This window comes from Pezoporus wallicus, unplaced genomic scaffold (genome assembly GCF_028554395.1).
Source record: "Pezoporus wallicus isolate ANWC-B61680 ecotype Strahan unplaced genomic scaffold, APGP_CSIRO_Pwel_v1 scaffold_7107, whole genome shotgun sequence".
In the NCBI taxonomy this organism is placed as follows: Eukaryota; Metazoa; Chordata; class Aves; order Psittaciformes; family Psittacidae; genus Pezoporus; species Pezoporus wallicus.
The window spans coordinates 4,844,179-4,866,595 of NW_026642114.1; the positions used below are offsets into that span (position 1 = coordinate 4,844,179).

The 22,417-nt window shown below is 38.2% G+C and overlaps 1 protein-coding gene across 6 annotated transcripts in view; it reads left to right on the forward strand.

The window, feature by feature from the left end:
- HMCN1 (hemicentin 1) overlaps nt 1–22,417 on the forward strand; it is a 190,655-nt gene that overhangs the window by 59,891 nt on the left and 108,347 nt on the right. For 5 of the 6 annotated variants that reach the window (XM_057427409.1, XM_057427413.1, XM_057427412.1 and 2 more), the window contains exons 10-17: nt 1,170–1,291; nt 4,677–4,952; nt 16,901–17,042; nt 17,743–17,870; nt 18,575–18,688; nt 19,922–20,080; nt 20,792–20,986; nt 21,841–21,939. In XM_057427409.1, the coding sequence (XP_057283392.1) occupies nt 1,170–1,291; nt 4,677–4,952; nt 16,901–17,042; nt 17,743–17,870; nt 18,575–18,688; nt 19,922–20,080; nt 20,792–20,986; nt 21,841–21,939 (1,235 nt within the window). The remainder of the gene's footprint in view (nt 1–1,169; nt 1,292–4,676; nt 4,953–16,900; nt 17,043–17,742; nt 17,871–18,574; nt 18,689–19,921; nt 20,081–20,791; nt 20,987–21,840; nt 21,940–22,417) is intronic. The other variant, XM_057427411.1, reaches the window with a different exon arrangement.

The window sequence follows — 22,417 nt, forward strand, 5'->3', positions numbered from 1 at the left end:
AATAGTTCACTAATTCTGTGTTTTCCCATAATGAAGCAATCACTTGCCAAAGCTATCACGGCTATTTTTGTTCTCATCAGTTTTGTTTGTTTATATGCCATAGCAACAGGCCACACGGAGTGCTGGGACACTGCAGAACAACCACTGTTTTTCTCATTTATGCCATTATCTGTGTGTCTGTTTCACCACTAGTTGTATAACGTGTGGGTTTGAATCTTGAGAACCTGTAAGAGCATTTGTTTTTAAGCACTTGTAACCCTCAGTCAATGTAGTTCTACTTTTATCTTCTTGACTTTGACATTGTATGTGGTACATGGTGGTATTGCCTACCATCTTGGCCTTGCAGTGTTATATAGAAAAGCTGCAAGTATTTACATATATTCCTGTTATACTTTCTTGCTCATGTTTCTTCCCAATTTTCTGTCTTGAATTCATCAATTCTGTGTTGTGCTGTTTCTGTTTGTATGACTAGACAATCATTGTGCAGAGTATTAGATGATCGTAATTACTGCTGGTAGTTAATTTCGGGGATGCAGCCGGCAGAACACCAGTCAGAGTCATCTTCATATGGATACTTCACAATTTTTTGGATTGTAAATGTTTGTGATGGAGGTAGTCCCTGCAGTTTATAAAGTACAGAAATCTCTCTTGATGTAGTCACCTTGTAAGAGGGTAGATGCTTCCCTCTCCACTGTATGAACCTAATAGTAGATTTACATATGGGGGAAAGCAGATTGTATGTGGTAGAGGATTAGTCTCCTTTATGTGTAGCCACTATATGTACCTCCGAGCTTGAGAAACTCAAGGATGAACCCTTGTTACCCTTACTAGTAAGAGCCACTGGTTTAGTACCACATACTGGCTCTAGGTAGGAACTTGCTGGTATTAAGGAAAAGTATTTTCTCAAGTAGTAAAATAACAAGTATGAGCAGCTGAGTGGCTGCAGTTACAGTGGTTTTAGTTATTGTGTGATAACCGTTGACATATGTCAAAGGCATGTTTGTAGCTATGAATGTAAGACATTCTGCAAAAACCTTTCTTAATACTTCTATACATTGTTAAGCTGTTTATGTCGTGAAAATCTCCTGTGTCTATAGTCAGGGAACCAGGTTCTAGTACTTTTTGATCCTTTCAGGAACTTAGTGATTATGCCTTTCTTTTTCCTCCAGAGAATCATCTAGTATGAGTTGGGAAATTGCCAAGGTCTCCTTGTCTGATGAAGGTTTTTATGAATGTATGGCAACTAGCAGTGCAGGAACTGGACGTGCACAGACATTTTTGGATGTATCAGGTGGGTAGTAGTCCATCCTTCTACACTGAAGTACATTGTGCTGGAATACTTAACAGAGAGCAATGTCACTGAATAAGATACATTTCCAATTCAGAGTATATTTCTAATTAAATTGTATTTAATAAAACATATGTTAGTATGTTTAATATTTTCTCACCCATGTATACAAGTATGCCGATTGTTTATTCAGCCTGTTTTAAATATTCCCTTGCGTATGTTTTGATTAATTCCCACTATCAGTTGGACTAGATATTGCTTGTAAAGAAGAAATTGAAATCTCAGATCTCAATTATTTTCACTTCTATTTCAAGCTGTAGCAATTATTAATTTACTTTATTGTATGTATTGTCTGATAGATGAATAATTACTGAAGTTGCATTCAAATCTGGTGTATTTTTTAAAAACACAATTCACTAAATTATTGGAAATCTCATATCTATTACCTTGAATTTTTAAAAAGTGAATAATTACAATGGAGGTAGAATTAAATGTGGAATAAATTGGGCTAATCAGGACGAATATTTTGAATAAATTATAATATTTAGCTGCTAGCCTTAAAATGGCTAGCAGTCATTATCTATCCAATAGGTAATTTTTATTAACTCTCTTAAAAATTTATTTTAAAATGTTCCTAACTTCATAAAAATCTCAATTTAAAGGACAATTACTTATAAATTTGGTCATCCATTTAGTGTGAATTAGTGTGCCTTCTATGTTAAAGCAGTTTCAAAGCATAAAGCACTGATAGCTCACTTGTTAAGGGAGAGGTAATTTTTATTATGTAAGTTAATGACCTGTTCAGACTCGGAGTGCTAACAAATTATTCCCTAGTAATTATTACTGAAAGTTAGCTGTGGCAAGAGAATCATTCCTGAAAAGTGAATAGTGTCATCCTGATTAAGTTTTGAACATAAAAAGTTGGAGTGGGAGGAAGGGAGAGAGTTGGCCTTCTGTGAATGCAAGTGGAGAGCTAAACTGCTTGTGTACCTGTCAGTCTGACCACTGCGAAACATGGATGCTGACTTACTGCCTGCAGCTTATGATGTTGGGAGTTTTAATTGCAGATCTGCTAGAAATGTTTCCCAAATTAAAACAACAGGCTTTACTTCACAAAGTTAATCCTTTTCTCTGTCAGAGGAATTTAGTTTAATTAACTGTAAACCAAGCCATGTTACAAACACAGGTGGAGAAAACCTAAAACCAGACATGGTCTTGAACTGCTCCAGCAGACACTAGTGGTCTTCTGCAGGAAGATGACTTGCAGCAAAAATTAAGAGGAAAATCATGTTTATGCATGTGGGTGGGTGGATGAAAACCTTGTCCGTTACTATAGCAAATTTTGTCACTTAAGTTTTCACAGTTGCAATATGGTCTTGGGGAAAGGGAAAAATAATTTGTTTTGAGAAAAAGATCTGTTTTGTATAGCCTTCTGTTTGCTGATCAGACATCTGTCATGCAGAAGTGTAAACTATTGCTCTTGACTAGGGAAAACGGTGGAGCTGAGTCAGTTAATTTAGTGGCAGTGAGGATAGTAGAGCTCAGAATGACTGCTTGAATTCAGCCTTGAGGTTTTATATAATGGCTTGAAGTCTTGCATTTTATCTCCTCTAGTAGCTAATTCAGGTTAGTTAACCCGTATTATGAAGCACAGAATCATAAAACAATTTAGGGTGGAGGGACCTTTAGAAGATACCTAGTCTAACTCACAGCTCAAAGCAGAAATAATTTCTGAGCTTGATTCCATTTCTCAGGAATCTCTCAAATCAAACCCAAAGGGGAGAGATAAATTTGAGAAGAGTCATGTAAAGTACTCAAGTAGAATGGAACAGTAACGTCACTAATGTCCTAGCTCTAAAGACCCACTTTATATTTGGGCTACAAAAACACTTTAGGAGGACAGTATTCCTATATGCTTGTTTCAAATCATGCTTTGGAGGACAAGAAACCTTATATATTGCCCCAGAAATTGTGGGCACAGAAAACTCTTGGTCTTGAAGTTACAACCATCTTCCTCCTCACAGAGGGATCAGAAAGAGAATGCAAACTTTTTTCATGTGATATTGGTAGCCCTTGAAAGTCAAGAGTGATGAGGGGAAAAATTTGATAGAGCACTGAGAGATTGACTGAGATTGCCTCACAATGTAAACATGAGCAATTACGTCTATTTTGCGCCTTGCAGAGGATTAATGTGAGGGATTTGCTTTGAAATCCTTGTGTACAAATATTTGGAAGAAAATTACATGAAATGTCTGCTTTCAGCAAAGTAAACAGTCTTTTCAAGTATTCTTAGCTTGTCCATGTAACAGACAATATATCACAGATAATCCATTTTGTCAACTGCTGTGTGAAAGGTATTGGAACTGAATCAACATTTCCTAGTTGCTGGAAAAACAAACACTTGAGTTTGACTTCATCCTACTAATATTAAGTCTTTAAAATGCCAAATGGCTTGTTAGCTTGTCCAGGGACCTTAACTGAAGTGCCAGTAAAGAAGTGCTGTAAATTCAGCTTAGAGTTTGGTTGGGGGTTTGCTATGTCTGTGCACTACTGTGGTAAGAGACTGCTGTAGCCTAAAAGATGTCATGCACAACCACAGAGTGATTTTCAGTTCAGGGGATTTTAGTCCTGTACTGCCTTAATCTCTCTCCAAGTTTCTTTAAGTAATTTGGTGGTATGCTTATGGAAAGCATTAGATTTGTCTTTTCTCCCAAACCAAAACCTGAAGGGCAAGGGAGAAAGTCCATTCTCAGTAAACAGGTGTAGCTTTTCTGCACTCTCCTCTGCATGTGTTGAAATGCAGTTTCAGTTCTAAGGGTGACTACTGTTAGGGACTGTGTGCTATAGGGAAGCAGAGCTGCACACCCAGCATGCATAGTGCCAGAACAATTTGTAATTATGCAGAGACCTAGCTCAATAATGATGCTTAGAGCAGCTGTTAACTTGGTTTTATTGTTACTATTAGAAGAGCTTGGTAGTAATGTGATAATTCTTTTTTTTCATACTCAAACCTGCAAAAATCTAGTGTGTGTTTAGCTCAGATTCCACCATGTGTGGTCACACCTCAGATCAGACTCTGGGACCTGGTGGTGGTTATTTTTCATCTGATGTGATACAGTTTTGACCTAAATCAGGTGTATTCTTATAATGCCAGCTCCTGTAAGGTAGCTTAGCATCAGGGAATGAGGATGCTGCCCTGGTTCTGTTTCATGGCTTCAGCAATATGAAATAAAACTCAACATTAAGCCAATTTTTTTTTAATATCTTTTATCCACCCCCACCCCCCCCCCCGTAATGTACTTGAGGTATCAAGAATCCACAAATGAAGCAAAGGTTCTCAAATCTTTTTCCCTTACGACTTGGTCTTTATTCTTTTCTTCCTACACAGAGCCTCCACCTGTGATTCAGGTTCCTAACAACATTACGGTTGTCCCTGGTGAAGGAGCTATCTTGACCTGCCTAACTTTAAGCACAGTGCGTTACAATCTTACCTGGCAGAGAAATGGCAGGGATGCAAGACTGAAGGAACCCCTGCGAATAAGGATGTTGAGTAACTTGTCTTTAGAGGTGAAGACTGTAAAGCTCATGGATGCTGGCGAGTACCGATGCATTGCTTCTAACGAGGGTGGATCTACCACAGCATCAGTTTTCCTTACAGTGCAAGGTAACAAGGAAACTGCATGTTAAATATACTCTGTCATGGTTTATATTTTATTTGCAGTGTGAGCTGTCCTCTTAGTAACTATTGATAAAACCACTTGGAGACTGACAGAACATTACCTAGTTCTTCACTGTTTGAAAATGGCAGTGGGAGTCACCAAACAGCACTAGTGCTTATTTTGTAAGACTGCTTTATGTTGTGTGTGTCTCATCTGTGATTTTATCCTCCTTTAACTGTAATTCAACTGTTGTACAAGTGAATGGAGCCTGAAGTAGTTTTGTTGTTAGTGTCTCTTTCAGAGTAGAACACAGAAGTACCTATGCATGCATGCACACACACACACCACTCTCCAATATCTACAGTCTGTTTCCAAGTAGAGAAAACTTACAGGCTGGCTAGGTGGATTTTTAAGGTTCTTCCCCCCAGTGAAACTGCAGCTATAGTTACGTGTGTGTAACTAAATTGGTAAAAGTTTCTGTATAAATCTTTATAACAGAATAATACTTCTAAGTGCTTCTATGCAATATGTTATTGTATCTGGTTTATAATGATGATGTATGAAGAGCTAATCACAATTTTATGAAGGACTAGTTTTTATGAATCCAAGGACTTTAAAAATATGTCAAAACTGCAAAAGGCAGTGTGCTTGAGACCAAACAAGGTTTAGACTGGAGCAGTTGCTGCATATCAGGAAGAAACTGAAAAAAAAAGTATATATGCAGTAATTTTTCTTAGAGCAGATCTGTTTACAATTTGAAAGTACTGCAGGTTTTTCTGTTTGCCTTGGTCAGGTGGAGATTTGAACCTTTGTTTCCTTATTACCTATCTGTGGGTAAGAAGAAACTAAACTTAATGTTTTTGAAAATAAGAAAAACCCTATTCTGTTCACTTGAATGTGACTGACAGGATATTTGCTTGCTGATGATATTGGGTTATGTTCTGTGGGTAGCTTCATTAACTTTGCTGCTGTAATTCTAGTACTTTGTTAACTGAAAAACAGAATTGTGGAAAAAAGAAACATTCAATGAGATTGCTTGGCTTTAAGTCCTCCAAAACAGAGAAAGGTCAAAAGTGGAGTTAGAGCACTTACTAACAGGATGTATTTTTTCTTACAGGAAAAGCATGTTGGTTTACCAAGGTGGAATAAGTAGGTGTGCAATCAGTTATGTAGAACCTATTACAAAATATGGCAAGAATAAAGTGCTTCTTCATTGATCTCTTTGAGTTACCATTAGATGGCTACAGCTGAGTTAAATTGTTAAAACAGAGTTAAAACTGCCAAATTTCTAGCAAGGCTGAAGGAGGGAGAAGCCATAAAAAAAAAAGTCAACCCCATCCCTATATATTTGGAAGACTTGGTTTTAAATTCTACAGGGTGTTTCCATTAAGGCAGTTATTCAAGCGTGTCAAAGGCAGCAATAGAAGCACCTCCCTCACTCACTCATTCATCTCTTCCTGAGATTTAGATTTTCCTCTCTTATGTCTGTAGACCAGCTGGGAGCTTCAACACAATGACTAAACTCCTTCTGGCAGGTTTTTGATAATAAAGCTAAATGAAGTTTACTGCTGCTACAGCAAAATACTGAGTTTCAAATCACTTATATATGTAAAATGATTATATCAAATAGTTGTGAATTATGCTTTGGCTGGTACTGGTATTGTTATAGCTTTAAAGCACATCAGAGAGAACACTCTTGGACATTTTAGACAGGCTTAGTTGACAGTCTGAGTTGTGTTTTCTTTCATTTATGATGAAAGATGCTTAGAACAGAATAAATATGTAGGAAATGCTAAGATGCAGCTGAATTCAGATTTATGGAGTAGTGTCTCTTTGGAAAAAATAATTTACTGCCAACCTTTCAAATGGCTGTACGAAGATAAATTGTATCAGAATGGTTGGATGCACCATTATTTGTGATAATTTTAATTTGCTTGGACAAAATGATTTCTACCAGATTTCTGGAGGTACTTTGTGTGATTGTCATGTACAATACAAGTACAATAGTGCTTGTTAGTATCTAGAGTGGTATTCAAAAGAGCAGTTTATATTTGGCAGCAAAAGAGTAAAGGGTGGTTATATGCAAGAAGCACAAGCTTTACAGGGTCGTCAGTATTAACATCCTGAAGAGGAAATCTTGAAGTCTTGTTAGTTGATTGAGATGGATTCCTGCTTTGTATAGTTGTAAGTAATTCAGAATGTCAAATTAAATTCATATTGAAGCCCTTTATTATTGTTGGAACAGTTCCTTATAGATCTCTGTATTTTGGATCATAAATGCTACTTTCATCCCCTTTTTCTTTCTAGAGTGGGAGTTAAGGCAGAGAACAAATGTTGGTAGCTCAAAAAATAACTTGGCATCTGCTTTACTTGCTTAAGTGGATTGTAGTGAGCCCTTGTTTTGAAAGCTATCAGTTTGATGTTGCTGTTGGTGAAAGGGAACATTCATCTGATTTATTTATTTTTTTTTGCCAGCAGCTGAACAAATACAGACTGAAATCTTGAATAAAGGTTGACGATTTCTCTCAGTTGCATGTTCTGCATTGAGGAGAACATAGTAACTAATTGTTCCACGCTAATAATGAGCACAGACTGACGAAGATCCCTTTAAAACTTTTCTCTATTTGTGATCTGGTGGTATATTGCTCAGTCTGAAAAATCACTTAATGCAGCTTAATAAATTTCAAGGAATAAAAGCTCTTGAGCTGTCTAGGCTTGGATTGGTGCTTATTGAGTGCTATGACTAACTTTTAATGTAGACACTCAATTTTGGATGTTGTTAAATAGCTGCATAGTATGAATTGTTAAAGTCCTCCCACAGATTGGTCTTACATGGAAACAAATGAGTATTCACTACATTTCAGGTACTTCATATAATTTGTCAAAAGCCTGGAGGAACATATTGCAGCCATGTGAGGCTAGAGATTGTTCAGGAGCATGAAACATTATATATAAACTTTTCAATTATATGTTTCACATGGATGCATGAAATTCCATGAGCATGTGAAGTTTTACTTCCAGTTTGTTATATTCTTGCAGGCAAAATGTGTGCTATATGCATATTTATCAGGTTGAATTAGTATAGCATGTTTTGGTAGCTTTATTTTTTTTCTTGATGTTTTCATACACATAAGAAGTATTAATTTGTGGGGGATTTGAGGCATTTAGGCTTTTTTTTTTTAAATTGAAATAATGATATAATGTGCATACTAAAGAGATTGATTTGTGGTGGGTTTTTGTTTCCTTCCCCCTTCAAGAATTTCAAATACACAATTAAAATTCAGATCACTCTAATCTGGGTGATGCTGAATGTGCAGTATTGTTTTTGCGTGTAAGTAAGAGTAGAGAAGGAAGCATTTCTTTTAATGATTGCAACTGTCTTTTGCTTCTATAACACAGCTGTATAGTATGTAGAAACTTCTCTGTCTTTTGTGTGTGTTTATGTTGGTGATTAGGAGAGATGTTTGAGTTTAATAATCTTGGTATACAATGAATTCCATCAGAAGATTAACAAGAAGTGAAGCAACACTGAATATTTGCTCTTACTGGGAGCCATCTAAGTGCCAGCTCTTGTGCATTGAGCTCCCTGATGAGCAGCATGAAGGTCAGCGTACTATTCAGATATATTTCTTTCTACAAGCAGAATAAAATCATACATACTGTAGCTGCTGTTCCATCCATAGTGGGTTTCCTTTGCCTGCTTATTTGCCAAATATTTGAAAATGTTTAAATGAAGTCAGTACTGCCATAGCAGCTGAAAGGCATTTTTAGTTATTGCTTACAAGTAGTGCTGTTAAATAATTCAACAAGCTGTGCTAGTGGCTAAGCCACACCTGCAAGAAATAAGCCCTGATGAAGTTTGCCAATGATACCAAACTGAGTGGAGGAGTAGACATTTTTTGAGAGCTACACTGCAGGGTGACCTGGATAGGCTGGAAAAGTGGGCTAATAAGAACCTTATCAAGTTCAACAAAGACAAGTGTAAGATCTTGCACAATCCAAGAGTGCAGCACAGGCTGAGATCTACCTGGCTGGGGAGCAGCTCTGTGGAAAGGGACCTGGGGGTCTTGGTGGACAGCAAGCTCAATATGGGTGAACAGTATGATCCTGAGGCAAAGAAAGCCAACAGGATGCTGGGTTGCACCAACAAAGGTATCACTAGCAGAGATAAAAATGTCATTATCCCACTTGGTGCTTGTCAGGGACCTGGAATTCTGTGCTCAGTTTTGGTACCCGCTTACAGAAAGGATTTGGACAGTCTGGAAAGGGTCCAGGGCAGGGCCACAAAGATGGTCAAAGAACTGGGAAGCCTGCCACATGAGGAAAGTCTGAGAGAACTAGCCTTGGGTAAAGAAGGCTTAGGAGAGACCTTATCATCATGTTCCAGTATTTATAGGGTGACTACAAAGAAGATGGAGACTCCCTTTTTACAAGGAGTCACATGGAAAAGGTCAGGGGTAATAACTCTCTAGGGTTATCTGCCACTCAGGAAAATTAATGAGTGTCACCAAGTCCATTTGCCTTCTCAACGCAGTCACCATTGGTAAGAGGTTCTTTTTTTTTTATTTTGTTTGGTGAAGGTGAACTGATGGGGAAAAAATGTTTGCACCTTAGGCAAATCACTCTTCTGGCCCGATTTGCATGAATTGGCCTGGATTGTCTGGGAAGGTTTTTTGATAATATTCCCAGGGTAAGATTATCTACAGATCAGTTCAAAAGCAGAAAAGACAAAGTGCTCTCATCCATTTAGAAATATCCTTCAATTTTCTGTTTCTTTTAGAAGAATTGTTGCAAATTCAAATAAATAAGCGATGATTAAGGTTTTGCATTTTTTATAGTATTCAAATTGTCACAGGATGAGTTCTTACTCCAAAAAATTTAAGTCCTAACTTGATGAAAGGTAAAAAAATTCGGTTATTAAACAGGAAATTAGTGTCATGCTTCGTAATTTCTGTCATTTGATTTCTTGCTCATTATTTTCTTGCTGCTTTCTCACAAATGTAGGCAAGTATTGCTACAAGGAGTTTTGGAGTAGTAGAACTGTAACATTTCTAAAAATTGGTATTTCTAGATGTCTTCTGACCTACACAAACCTCTGGTTCAAGGCAATATACCATATGGATCTCTTGGAAACTGGCTTCTTGCTGGATACTTGATCTCTGTTACTGTAACAGCTAATAAAAAGCACAAGGAAATACTTAAACTATTAAATGCTGTATTTGTTGCTATAAAAAAGATGTTTGATTCATGATCCTTCCAGGGGTGTGCAGTCCTGGTAATACATAGGAACATAAACAGGTTAAATTTACACTTCAAAAAAGTGAGCTGTCTCTCCATCATGTGAAGATGGGAATACTTCCGCTGAGAAAACCCGCTAAGTTTCAGAGGTTGAAGTCCCCTATTTCACTTTCTGTAAAGAACTGGTTTTCAGAGATATTTCTTTATCTGCGGCATGCCAGTGCTGCTCTGCTGGATAGGAAGCCTGGCTTTTTTGTTTTCACTTATAAAGATGTTCAAGTATTTTTTCCTGAATCTACCAAATTCTAGGGCTGAGTACAAGCCTGAGATAGTGACATGAAGAGGAAGGAGCCCATTTCCTGTCCTTCTGAAGGGAGGCAATTGTAAAGGCTGAGTATATGGTGTGTAGGATGTCAGCTTTCTTTATGGCCTCTTGCTGACAGCTGGTGAATACTTATTGTGTGCTTAATTTTTCCTGGTAGAGTCTGCATGTGGTGAGTGAATGCCAACTTAAAGGAAGTGAAGGGAGCTTATGTGAAATGATTTTGTTAGAAGACTCTGGCTGAAGTATAGCTGCATGTCTTCTGGGGAGTAGTTCTTTTGACTATAGGGAGAAACTAGGTGGTCCTTCCCCCATGTCTTTCACAGTGCATGTACTTTCTTAGTGCTGGGGTGGATGCTGTATAGTATATTACAGCAGACCAACTTGTCCTATCCTGTGGTAGCAAAGAGTGCTATTGACATAGCTGAAATTGCAGCTTGTGCATACTCTCCAGCTGAACAACAAGATCCAAATAATGCTTCCCCTCCAGCTTCAAGGAGAGTCTCACAAAAGCAACCATTAATGCTACTGCTGTGTCTTGTTTACCTGAGCAGTAATACCATACGCATAACAATACCATAACCTGAGAGTTTACCATAAGCAGATATTTCTGTGATTTATTGTGCAGCATCACCTTTGCAGATTGCCAGGGATGATGCAGGATGGCATACCTTGCACTTCTGCATAGTTGAGGATGGATTAAGAAGGAGATCAGTGAGAACTTGGCAGCTAAGTGAGACAGCTGGCAAGAGAATGAAGCAAGATAATAAATTCCAAAGACAATATTTCTTTTTAGTTAGGGTCGCTTGGTTGATGCCAAAAGCACTGATGAATGTGACTGGCTGATTAACGTTGAAGGCTACTTTTTGTTTATCCCTATTGAATGTTTTGATCATTATTCATGCTGTAAGAAATCTGTTCTCAGCTCACTATTCAAACAGGAGCCTTTGTCATTTTTTCTGTTTACGTGCAACTTTTCTTCTACACTTCTTTAATTTGGCTTGTGAGCAAAGTATAAAACTGAATATTAATTCCAATGCATATTGCTAAAGTGTGATTTAAACTTACTAGGAATCAGATGAATGGAGGATTCCTTTTCTGAATGTAATGATAGGTTATATGTATTTGTGTTGTTATTTCATAACTTAGGATATAATGTGATTTTTTTTTTTTTTCCTGATCTGACATCAAAGTGGAAATCTGCACTCTGGGAGAAATTCTTCATAGCCTCAGTCTTCTGTCTCACCTGCTGACATATGTTAATAGCTATCATAATGATAGAGTCGGATATTTTTTTTCTCCCCTGTGCTTTCTCAGTATGCACTCCTGACACTAACGCAATGTAGGTTTTTAGACAGTTTCAGATCAAAGCCATTTGTTTCCATTTGTATCTTTCCATGCGGAAAAACTAAGGCATATCCATAAAACAGTACCACAAGACTTTGTAGACATTGCTGTGGTCACACAGAACTTCAGTCAGAAAAGGATTAATTTTTCACACTGACGCTACAGTTCCTATATTATTAAAAGTAGGGCTTTGTGATAAGCATCTGCTCTTGTAGAATCTTGGTAGATAGCTGCAAAAGTAGGTCAATTCAGACCCTTTTTAATTGATGCTAACAAGAATGGGTTGTTACTATAGAAAACTGTTAGTGAGCAGGCTGGACACAGAGATGGGGCTGTACCTATTCCTTGCCATTATCTGTGTGCATGTAGCTGTTCTTATTTAGCCTTAGTTAATGAACTATGTGTCAGTTAACATGTAATCATTCAATTTTCCAAAAATGCTGTTAGTGTAAAAGGCAATAAAGAATCTTAAGGGTGAGCACAAAAATATTGGTATAAGTAATGATTCAGTCAAATTCCATCTGCAGGGTAGCTTTTTGAAAAATATTTGTTAAAGAAAAAAAAAAGCATGCATGAAGTATTGGAAAAAACATTGGCAATGACTGTGTTTGCTAATAAAGGGTGATCTTATTCTTTTTTAATGTTGTATGAAATAAAAATTTGGTATTTGCTATCCATTTCTTCATGCTTAGTTGAACTGCTTCACATGGCTTTAATGAATATTAGGGCCAAAAACAGTGCTTCAGACCTGGAAAGCTTCAAACCAGCCTTCTTTCTCAAGCCTTACATGGGATCTATGTTGTGTAAAAGGTTTTATTCTACAGCCTTGAATGGGATTGGCGCTGTCAGAAGCTTGTGCTTCTCTGGCTGATGTACAAATCTTCTTCCCTATGCTACAGAAAACAAAGCAAAAGAAATCATACTGATCTGTCATAAAAGAAAGCCAATTCTGTGGGCCTGCCTTGTTGCAGGCCTTTCAGCAAGAAAACAAGATGGTTGATTAAAGGCAAATGTGGCCTCACTGATTCTAGCTGGTAGCTTGTTTGTTACAGCTGTGTATATTGACTTCTTCAGCAAATTTGATGACTTGCATGTTAAATGCAAATTCCTTTCTTCATCATCTGCTCACCTGATAATATCATTTTATGGAAATAACTGCATGAGCAATGGTGTGTTGCCAAAGCTTGATGAGTAACTGCCATCTGAGACAAACAGTTTCCTAATACTGACATGAGAGGCTGCAGGACCAGAGCCCGCAGAATCTCTCCCAGTGTCTCTTGGCAGGATTTAAAACAAAATAAGAATAGCTGAGAAATCTCTGCACATCATGAATCGCTTGAGGACAGTTCTGTAACTTACATCCATTTCTTGCCTCTCCCTGCCCCCGCTCCTATCTGGATTTAATTCTAGTACTTCTGGAGCTACGGTTCTGCCTTCCCCTGGTGCTTTTCCTCTGGGAGCTAAGAAGCTTCAGAGCTGTTATGAAACATAGGAGGAACTTTTTCAAACCCTGCAACTTTTTATTAGATCTACTTTTAGAATAGAATAGTTAGGGTTTGAAAGGACCGTAAGATCATTTAGTTCCAACCCCCCTGCCATGGGCAGGGACACCTCACACTAAACCATGGCTCTGTCCAACCTGGCCTTGAACACCACCAGGGATGGAGCACTCACAGCTCCTTGGGCAACCCATTCCAGTGCCTCACCACCCTTACAGTCAAGAACTTCTTCCTTATATCCAGTCTAAACTTCCTCTGTTTAAGTTTTAACCCATTACCCCTTGTCCTGTCAATACAGTCCCTAATGAAGAGTCCCTCCCCAGCATCCTTGTAGGCCCCCTTCAGATACTGGAAGGCTGCTATGAAGTCTCCAGCCAACCTTCTCTACTCCAGGCTGAACAGCCCCAACTTTCTCAGCCTATCTTCATACAGGAGGTGCTCCAGTCCCCTAATCATCCTTGTGGCCCTTTTCTGGACTTGTTCCAACAGTTCCATGTCCTTTTTCTGTTGAGGACACCAGAACTGCACACAATACTCCAAGTGAGGTCTCAAAAGATCAAAGTAGAGGGGCAGGACCACCTCCTTCTACCTGCTGGTCACGCTCCTTTTGATGCAGCCCAGGATACGGTTGACTTTCTGGGCTGCGAGTGCACACTGCAGCCTGCTCATGTTCATTTTCTCATCAATCGATACTCCCAAGTCCTTCTCCACAGGGCTGCTCTGAATCTCTTCTCTGCCCACCCTGTAGCTGTGCCTGGGATTGCTCTGACCCAGGTGTAGGACCTTGCACTTGGCTTGGTTAAACTTCATGAGGTTGGCATCAGCCCACCTCACAAGCGTGTCAAGGTCCCTCTGGATGGCATTCCTTCCCTCCAGCGTATCAACCAAACCACACAGCTTGGTGTCATCGGCAAACTTGCTGATGGTGCACTCAATCCCACTGTCCATGTCAGCAACAAAGATATTGAGCAAGACTGGTCCCAACACTGATCCCTGAGGGACACCACTCGTTACTGGTCTCCACCGGACATTGAACCATTGACCACAACTCTTTGTGTGCGGCCATCCAGCCAGTTCTTTATCCACTGAGTGGTCCATCCATCAAATTGATGCCTCTCCAATTTAGAGACAAAGATGTCATGCAGGACAGTGTCGAATGCTTTGCCCAAGTCCAGGTAGATGGTGTCAGTTGCTCTACCCCTGTCCATCAGTTCTGTAGCCCCATCATAGAAGGCCACCAAATTGGTCAGGCAGGATTTCCTCTTACTGAAGCCACGCTGGCTGTCACCAAGCACCTTGTTGTTTTTCATGTGCCTTAGCATGCCTTCCAGGAGAATCTGCTCCAAGATTTTGCCAGGCACAGAGGTGAGACTGACTGGTCTGTGGTTCCCTGAGTCATCCATTTGCCCCTTCTTGAGAATGGGGGTTATATTTCCCTTTTTCCAGTCATTGGGAACTTCACCTGACTGCCATGAAAATAGGAGACTGCCATGTTTCATGTCTATGGGACATTATGTACTCCCTTGCTTTGCAGCTGTAATGTGTTGAAATTAATCTGTATTATGGATATTATCCATTCACTGGATAATCCATTATCCATAATGAATGGAATCTACAGAGCCTGTAGAGGAACAGAAGCTTGGTTAAAGTCAGCTGAGGGTGACTTAATTGCTAATATCTATAACCTTGCCAAATTGTATTTTCCTATGCTACTATTGATAAACCTTTTCATGTAAAAGGTGAAGAGCTCTCCTACTGTTCTTATCTGTACTCTTAATTTGATGTTTGGGCATTTTGAAACCATTTTATTATTATCTCATTTTCTGTCAGTCACTAATACCCCCTCATTACTGTGCTGAGATTGTAGGGAAGAAGATTGTTTTCAAAGTTCTGTGTTTTGATGCCATTAACTTACAAACATGTTGACTAAAACCCAGTGGTTTTGCCCACCAATGAAGCAGAAACTGCCTCTCTTCTGTCCTAGAAGCAGCACGATCTTCTGCAGGCAGATTCTTCCAGGCCATAAACACTGTGGTTTATTAGTTCACACTTTTTTAAGGAAATGGTATTACAACATAGAACATAGACAATAATTTTCTTCCTTGCAATGACAATGAAGAGGTTGTACTACTAGTTCTTCCAGAAGGGCATTTGTAGTAGCACTCTGAATTGTTTCTTTTTGCATTACGGGAGACCAAAGCAGACGGGTTTATGCTGTTTTCCTGGAAGTTGCATGGCATCACACTTTCACCTTGTCCTTGATCTATGATTACGTCATCCTATAGACTTGGACACATTTTTTCCAGCCATGAAAACATGCCAAACATCACCCGAGTTGATAGGATGGTGTAATTTCTGCTGAAGGTAATAAAAGAAAACTATTCAGAGCTGCCTTAGATTCAAGGTACCTCTGTGTTACATGAGTTTAGCCTCTTTCATGCTCACAAAAGAGAGAGTTAGGCTTAAGCTTTTCATTCTATGGCTGCAAGTAGAGATTGTCTGCAGAGGAATACATGTTAATGCAGTGTGCAATTAGCAATAAGCAAAGCTCCCCAAAGGAAGATTGCTTCTATTGATCTAATAGTAGCCAATTTCATGCTATAACTAAGATGAAGTAGCTGCAGTCAGTACTACGAGTTGCTACTTTTTCATCCATTGAGTGGTGTGATTCTTTTTCTTGCCACCATAAGACAGAATCAAATGTACTACAGAAGAGAATGTCAGTTGACTCAAGTTGTTTTGGTGGTGTCTTTTTTCATTGAGGAAATCTGTCAAAGATAATGAATTCTGTGAAGTTCACAAGTCACACTTTTCAGGTGAAAATGCAGCTGAAATGTGTAACATCCACTGGCATTGTTAATGCTGCAGATTCAGTTATCTTAAACATGACTTTGCTGTTAATTTCTTTCTCTGTGTGTGCACATATATCATGACTTATTTCCATCACCCAGCTTACATTCTTACCATTAGCCTGCCTGAAGATTTACGCTCATTTGCGTTAATTTTCAGGAGGCTGAAATTTGTCTGGCTCTGTTGCTGCTTTGCTGAGTTTTAAGTATGCATTAAAAAAATCTAAGTTGACTGTTAAATAATTACTGCATTCAAGTTGAATTCATGTGAAACCACTAATGCTCTCTTAGTTTCTATACAGAAAGATGACCTCGCACAGCTTATGCCTGTGTCAGCCTGGCTTTGTCACCTTGATGGATCATACTGGTGAACTTTGCTTGCTTCTGGCAGCGTTTTGTCAGAATTGATGCCCACATTTGAGAGTTCCAAATTCTGCATCAAAGAGCAAACCAAACTGTGTAGGCATGTGAATTAATTTGGTCTCTGTACCCCAGATCCTGACTTACTATCTTTTATAAAGGTATACATGTTTTGGGCTGAGGAACTGGTAGACTGTGCTAGACAAAGTGAGGAAACAAGTGGTATCTGACATTTATTAGGATTGGTTTTTTTTCTATGGAGCTGTTTGAAAATGGGAGTAAAATGAGTATTTTCTAAATGATTATTTTTAATTGCTGCTTTTAATTTTTTTTACTAGAACCACCTAGGGTTGTCATTTCACCTAAGAATCAGACTTTTACAGAAGGCTCCGAAGTGTCTATCAGGTGTTCTGCAACGGGTTATCCAAAGCCGACAGTAGTATGGACACACAACGATATGTTTATTATTGGTTCAAGCAGGTAGGGGTTATGGATGTCTTTATTGTTTTTTTCCTATGGGAGAAAGAAATTTTAAACAATGACAAAATATTCTCACTAATTCTTTCACAGGAGTCTGTGAGTTTTGGAAATAGCATCTTAACCTTCATTTTTATAAGTCTTTAATTTCAATTTCCTCAACTATAAAATAGGAATATTTTAGTTCTCTTCTTCAGAGGGCTTTTCACAAGATTCATTTAAAGGCTTTTCACAAAATGCATTGATATTTTCTGCTAAATATAATAATACTAATATTGTTGTTTAGCATGGGAAAATAAACCAGCAATACCTCTGATGCCCAGCAACAGGACGAGGAGCAGTGATGTAAACTAAAACACAAGTTTTACCTTAGCATGAGGAAGAACTTCTCTATGCTGAGGGTGGCAGAGCAGTGGAACAGGCTGCCAGGAAGGTTGTGGAGTTTCACTTTCTGGAGGCATTCAAAACCTGCTTGGACATTTTCCTGTGTAACCTGCTCCGGGTAGCCCTGCCTTGGCATGGGGGACTGTGCAAGATGATCTCCAGAGATCCCTTCCAACCCTAACGATTTTATGATTATGTTATTCTGTAACACCTGCTCATAAGCCATCTGGTTATCCTGCTGCTGTTACTGCTTGTAGTGTGGATGTGTTACTCTTTTTTATTTAACTAATCAAGTTTTTTGTCCCCTGTGTGTTCACAGGTATAGGTTGACCCCAGAAGGCACCTTAGTCATAAGAAAGGCAATACCAAAAGATGCAGGAATTTATGGTTGTTTAGCAAGTAACTCAGCTGGGACAGAGAAACAACTATCCACTCTTACGTACATTGGTAAGTAAAAGAAACTGTAGGGGAATTAAAAAGCAAACTAATACATCGTTAGGGAAGAAAGGTTAAAATCAGTAGAACATACTGGTAGGAATCTAAAAAAATAGAAAATATGGTGAATATTTTACAAATGTCCCTTTGTTTTTTTGTTCAAATCTGAGTAGTATTTTTAAGTGGCATTTGGGGCTTCATGTTTCTTATGCTGTTTTTAAGAAAAATAAATAAATAAATAAATAAGGGGTATTAAAGTGGGGTAGGCTTGCAAACCTGAGCAGGCCTTTGGAAAAGGAATCGTGAAATTTCTGTGAAATTCTTGTAGCATGCTTAGCACTCCAGAGTCCAAATTGCTCAAGTTGTCATGTAAATTGTTTAAATTGTCATCTAAACACTATGTTAATATGTTAATAGCAGAGTATTAAAATGACCAACACCTGGCTGGAGAGGGAGAATGGCTCTTAACCTCTTTACGTTCTGTATGATGAAACTTCTCTGATTCTGTCCTTAAATTCCGGGTGCTCTGGATAGACTTTATTTTTTCATGTTTGCCAGTGTTTATCGCTTACCAGACATGATTTTTAAGCTTGTTTGACTTTAAATGCACATATTCTTCCATATAAAAGGGAAACTCATTATTTCATTGTTTATGTCTTAAAAATGGTGGAAGCTCTTGATGAGCAACTGATTTTTTCTATATTGTTTTTTTTTAGAAGGCCCAACATTGACTGTAGTTCAAAGTGAAATTCTGGTTGCTCTTGGAGACACAACTATTATGGAGTGTAAACCAACTGGCATTCCACAACCCCAGGTTAAATGGTTTAAAGGTACACTCATTACTGTGTGTTTGGTGCATTTGTGTTAGCAGGAATAATGATCTTGAAGTGACTTCATTTCCTCAAAAATATAGTATTCAGGCAGTGACTGACCTGTGAAATTCTCTAAATCTAGAGGACATGGAACTTGATCTCTAGGGCATAAATTCTTGCTCCTGTTTAAGTACAGTGAATTAGCATACTGTATCATAATTATTAATAATAGTAATAATAATAATAAAAAAAGCTGAGCCTCTTGCCTACTAAAACAAGGTTCATTCTTCTGTCAGAAAATGTTGAGCTAAATGCCACAAAAAACAGAAGTAATTTTTCTGCCCAATTTTCCCATTGGGCATTTCCTCAAATTCCTTTGCTGTACATTGGGAATTTTTATATGTTCCTTCTTCCTAATCTCAGAGGTATCTACTATAATTTCTTTAGTAATGTGTATATTTGGTATCAAAACTTCAGGAGTTTTTACAGAGTTAAATGGGAGCCAGAGAATCCCATCTATCCCACTGAACATTTATTCTCAGAAAAGGCAGCTGGTTTCTGTGTGTGGTTGTATAAACCACCTGCTGATTTTCTGGAAAGCCAGTCATGTTGTTAGGTAGATATTGCCACCAGACAGCTTATCTAGTCCAGTATTTCGTCTCTGACAGCGGCTGGAGGGAAGCACAAAACTCTTTGTGGTCTGTTTGCAAGTAACCTTCCTTCAAAGGAAGTTTCTTCTGAACTCACTGCAGTTAATGAATGGCTTGTATTTTAAAGCAGAGTCAGCAGACATTTGATATTCATCCCAAAGAGTACATGTGAGCCAATTCTGAATGTTACACATCAGGATTGTGTCTCCTGCTGTGCTTGAGATGTAGCAGAGAAGTTTTCTAGGTTTGTGGAGCTTCCAACTTGGTACAGAGCTGGCAGAGAAGTGGCTGTCCCATGTAGCCTCTAATTTGGGAAGAAGAAATACAGCCTGGTACACAGTCAATGCTGATCTCTGTCAAAACCTACTTGTATTTGTGTTCCCTTTGTGAAACAAATAAACAAATAAATAAATAAAAAAAAAAGATTGTATCTAATGTAGTAATGAATTTTTCTGCACAGTTGAGAGAAAGTCAGAGCATGCATCTGCTGAAAGAATACAGCCATACTGTGAACTAATCTCAAACTTGGACACTGTTTTGTTGGAATAATTTTGATAAATACCCTGTCATATTTCAGTTACTTTTTTCTGCCTGGACTTAGGTGACTTAGAGTTGAGGCCGTCAGCATTTCTCATTATTGATATTCATCGGGGTCTTTTGAAGATCCAGGAAACACAAGACCTGGATGCTGGTGACTATACCTGTGTGGCTACCAATGATGCAGGGAGAGCTTCTGGAAAGATAACTCTAGATGTTGGCTGTAAGTAGCTTGCAATCTAGACAGTAAATACTCTAATTTCAGAGTTTCCCCATCTGGTCAATGGTTGCTTGGTTATCTGAATGTCTCTCACAAATGGTGATTACTAAGCTGTTTCCTTGTCCTATCTGGGCTCCAACTTTCCTCCACTCTTGCTTCTTTTGTGAAGTATGAAAGTTATGAGGAGGAAGGGAGAGGCAGAGGAGGAGGAAACTATTCAAACCTCAACCTGACATAGCTCTCAAATAGACAATACTGTCACACTAACTTTAGTTACTATGTAAGTTTTTTATAACTTAGCCCTTCCTCTCCTCTTTTCTTAATTTCTTCTAACTGCTTTTGGCCTGGCACATCACGTCTTGTTAAATGTATGTTCCTATCAGCCTCATAGAATTTCTGAAGCAATGAGCAATGCTATTAGAAGGAGATGAGTAACTTGCTAGCACTTGAGTATGCACTTTCATCTGATGGTGGTAGTTGTATCTTCATTTTTGTGAGATGTTTAGCCTACTTCTGAGCTCCCCATTGTAAGTACAGAGCATATAAGGCTGCTTTTGTAAGGTGTTGCTAGAGTTGTGAAACTTGTTAGAAGAATAATTGTGCATATGGGACATAAATGTAGGTTGTCAGTAGTGTAAGCAGAATGCCATCGTCTTGTTACAACCCCAATTCACATTGTGTTTTTTTTCTTTTTTTTTCTCCCTTCCCTACCAGCTCCCCCAGTTTTCACACAGGAGCCCAATGATGAATCTGTGGATATTGGCTCAAACATCACACTGCCATGCTACGTTCAGGGTTACCCAGAACCAAAGGTTAAATGGAGGCGGTTAAATGGTGCTTCCCTTTTCTCAAGACCATTCGCAGTTAGTTCTGTCAGTCAACTCAGAACAGGAGCTCTGTCTATTAACAGTAGGTAGACTGAACTTCAAAAAAAAAAATTCCAGAAGGAAATATGACATATGCAGTGCAATTAAGTTGCTACAATACTTTATAAAATTGTTAAATTTTTAAAAAGAATGGGTTTTTGTCAGAGATTGTGTTCCTGATACTGTCTTCATTGCTTCTGAAACTCAGTTCATATTCCCATGAACTGCAGATTCAGTTACGTGTGGTCATTGACTTCACTGTTCTCATAGAAATTATTGCACCTTTGTCCTTTGTTTAATTTTTTTTTCTTTTTGCAAATTATTTCTGAACTGTTTTTAGACATGTCTTAATTTAAGTAATATTTAAAAATCCTTCAAGGGGCTTTGTGATTTTTGGTTTCTTATAGCTTTTCAGTCACCCTTACACTTGATGATGTTGTCCTGATTTCTTAATTAGCTTTTTTATTCCTTTGTATACATAATCAGGCTGGGTGAAGTAATTCCTCTCTACTGGACATACAGTGCAGTAGCTCATGTCTTTTGTACTATTTTGTTGGTACCTCTTCACATACAGACACATTGCTCTATGTAGTAAGCAATATTCTGCAGTCAGTGCACTATATGATAGTCTATATATTTCTTATACACATTAGTGTATATTAAATTATATGCCATAGATAAAGCAATGAAAAGTATCCTGTATATTTATATAATCAGTTTTGTTACTGTAGCGCTCGTATAGTCATCGCTTCTCTACTTGGTGACAGGTGGAAAAGAACCATCTGGCCAAACCTAAATATTTAACTGAAAAATAAAAGGATAAGGTATCCATATATTGCACACTTTCCAATATCATTTCAGATGCTGCAATTGGATTTACTTTTTTTCTCCCTCTAGATTTGTGGGTCAGTGATGAAGGAACTTACATCTGTGAAGCTGAGAACCAGTTTGGAAGGATTCAGTCACGTCCAGCCATGATAACAGTAACTGGACTGGGTAAGACTGATTAATGTCAGTGACAGCAAAGAAAGGGTAGACTGGCAGCATTTCAATATCTGGAGTACACTGGAGGAGGCAATAGTTGGTGGTGTTCATATAAAAATGAAGATGTTTGTGGGTTACATTCATACATCATGACATACTTATGCTATATTTACACATATGTATGCATACATACACGCAAATAGAATACACTTGTGTGGAATATTTAACTGATTGGAGTGAATCTTCAGCGTTAAAACATTATCTTCTGACTGACTACATTAATTCGAATTAATTCCATCTACACTTTACAACATGGAACTTAAAAAATAATTTATCCCGTCTTCTGTTTCTTCTTCCAAAGTGAATTTATTCAGGAATGAAAAATCAGTGATGTTTTGTTTTGCCATTTAAAAAAAGAACAAAAAGGCAGCTATGAACTTGCTTAGATCAGTGTGTTGATATAACTGGGAAGAAATCATGGTAATCCAAG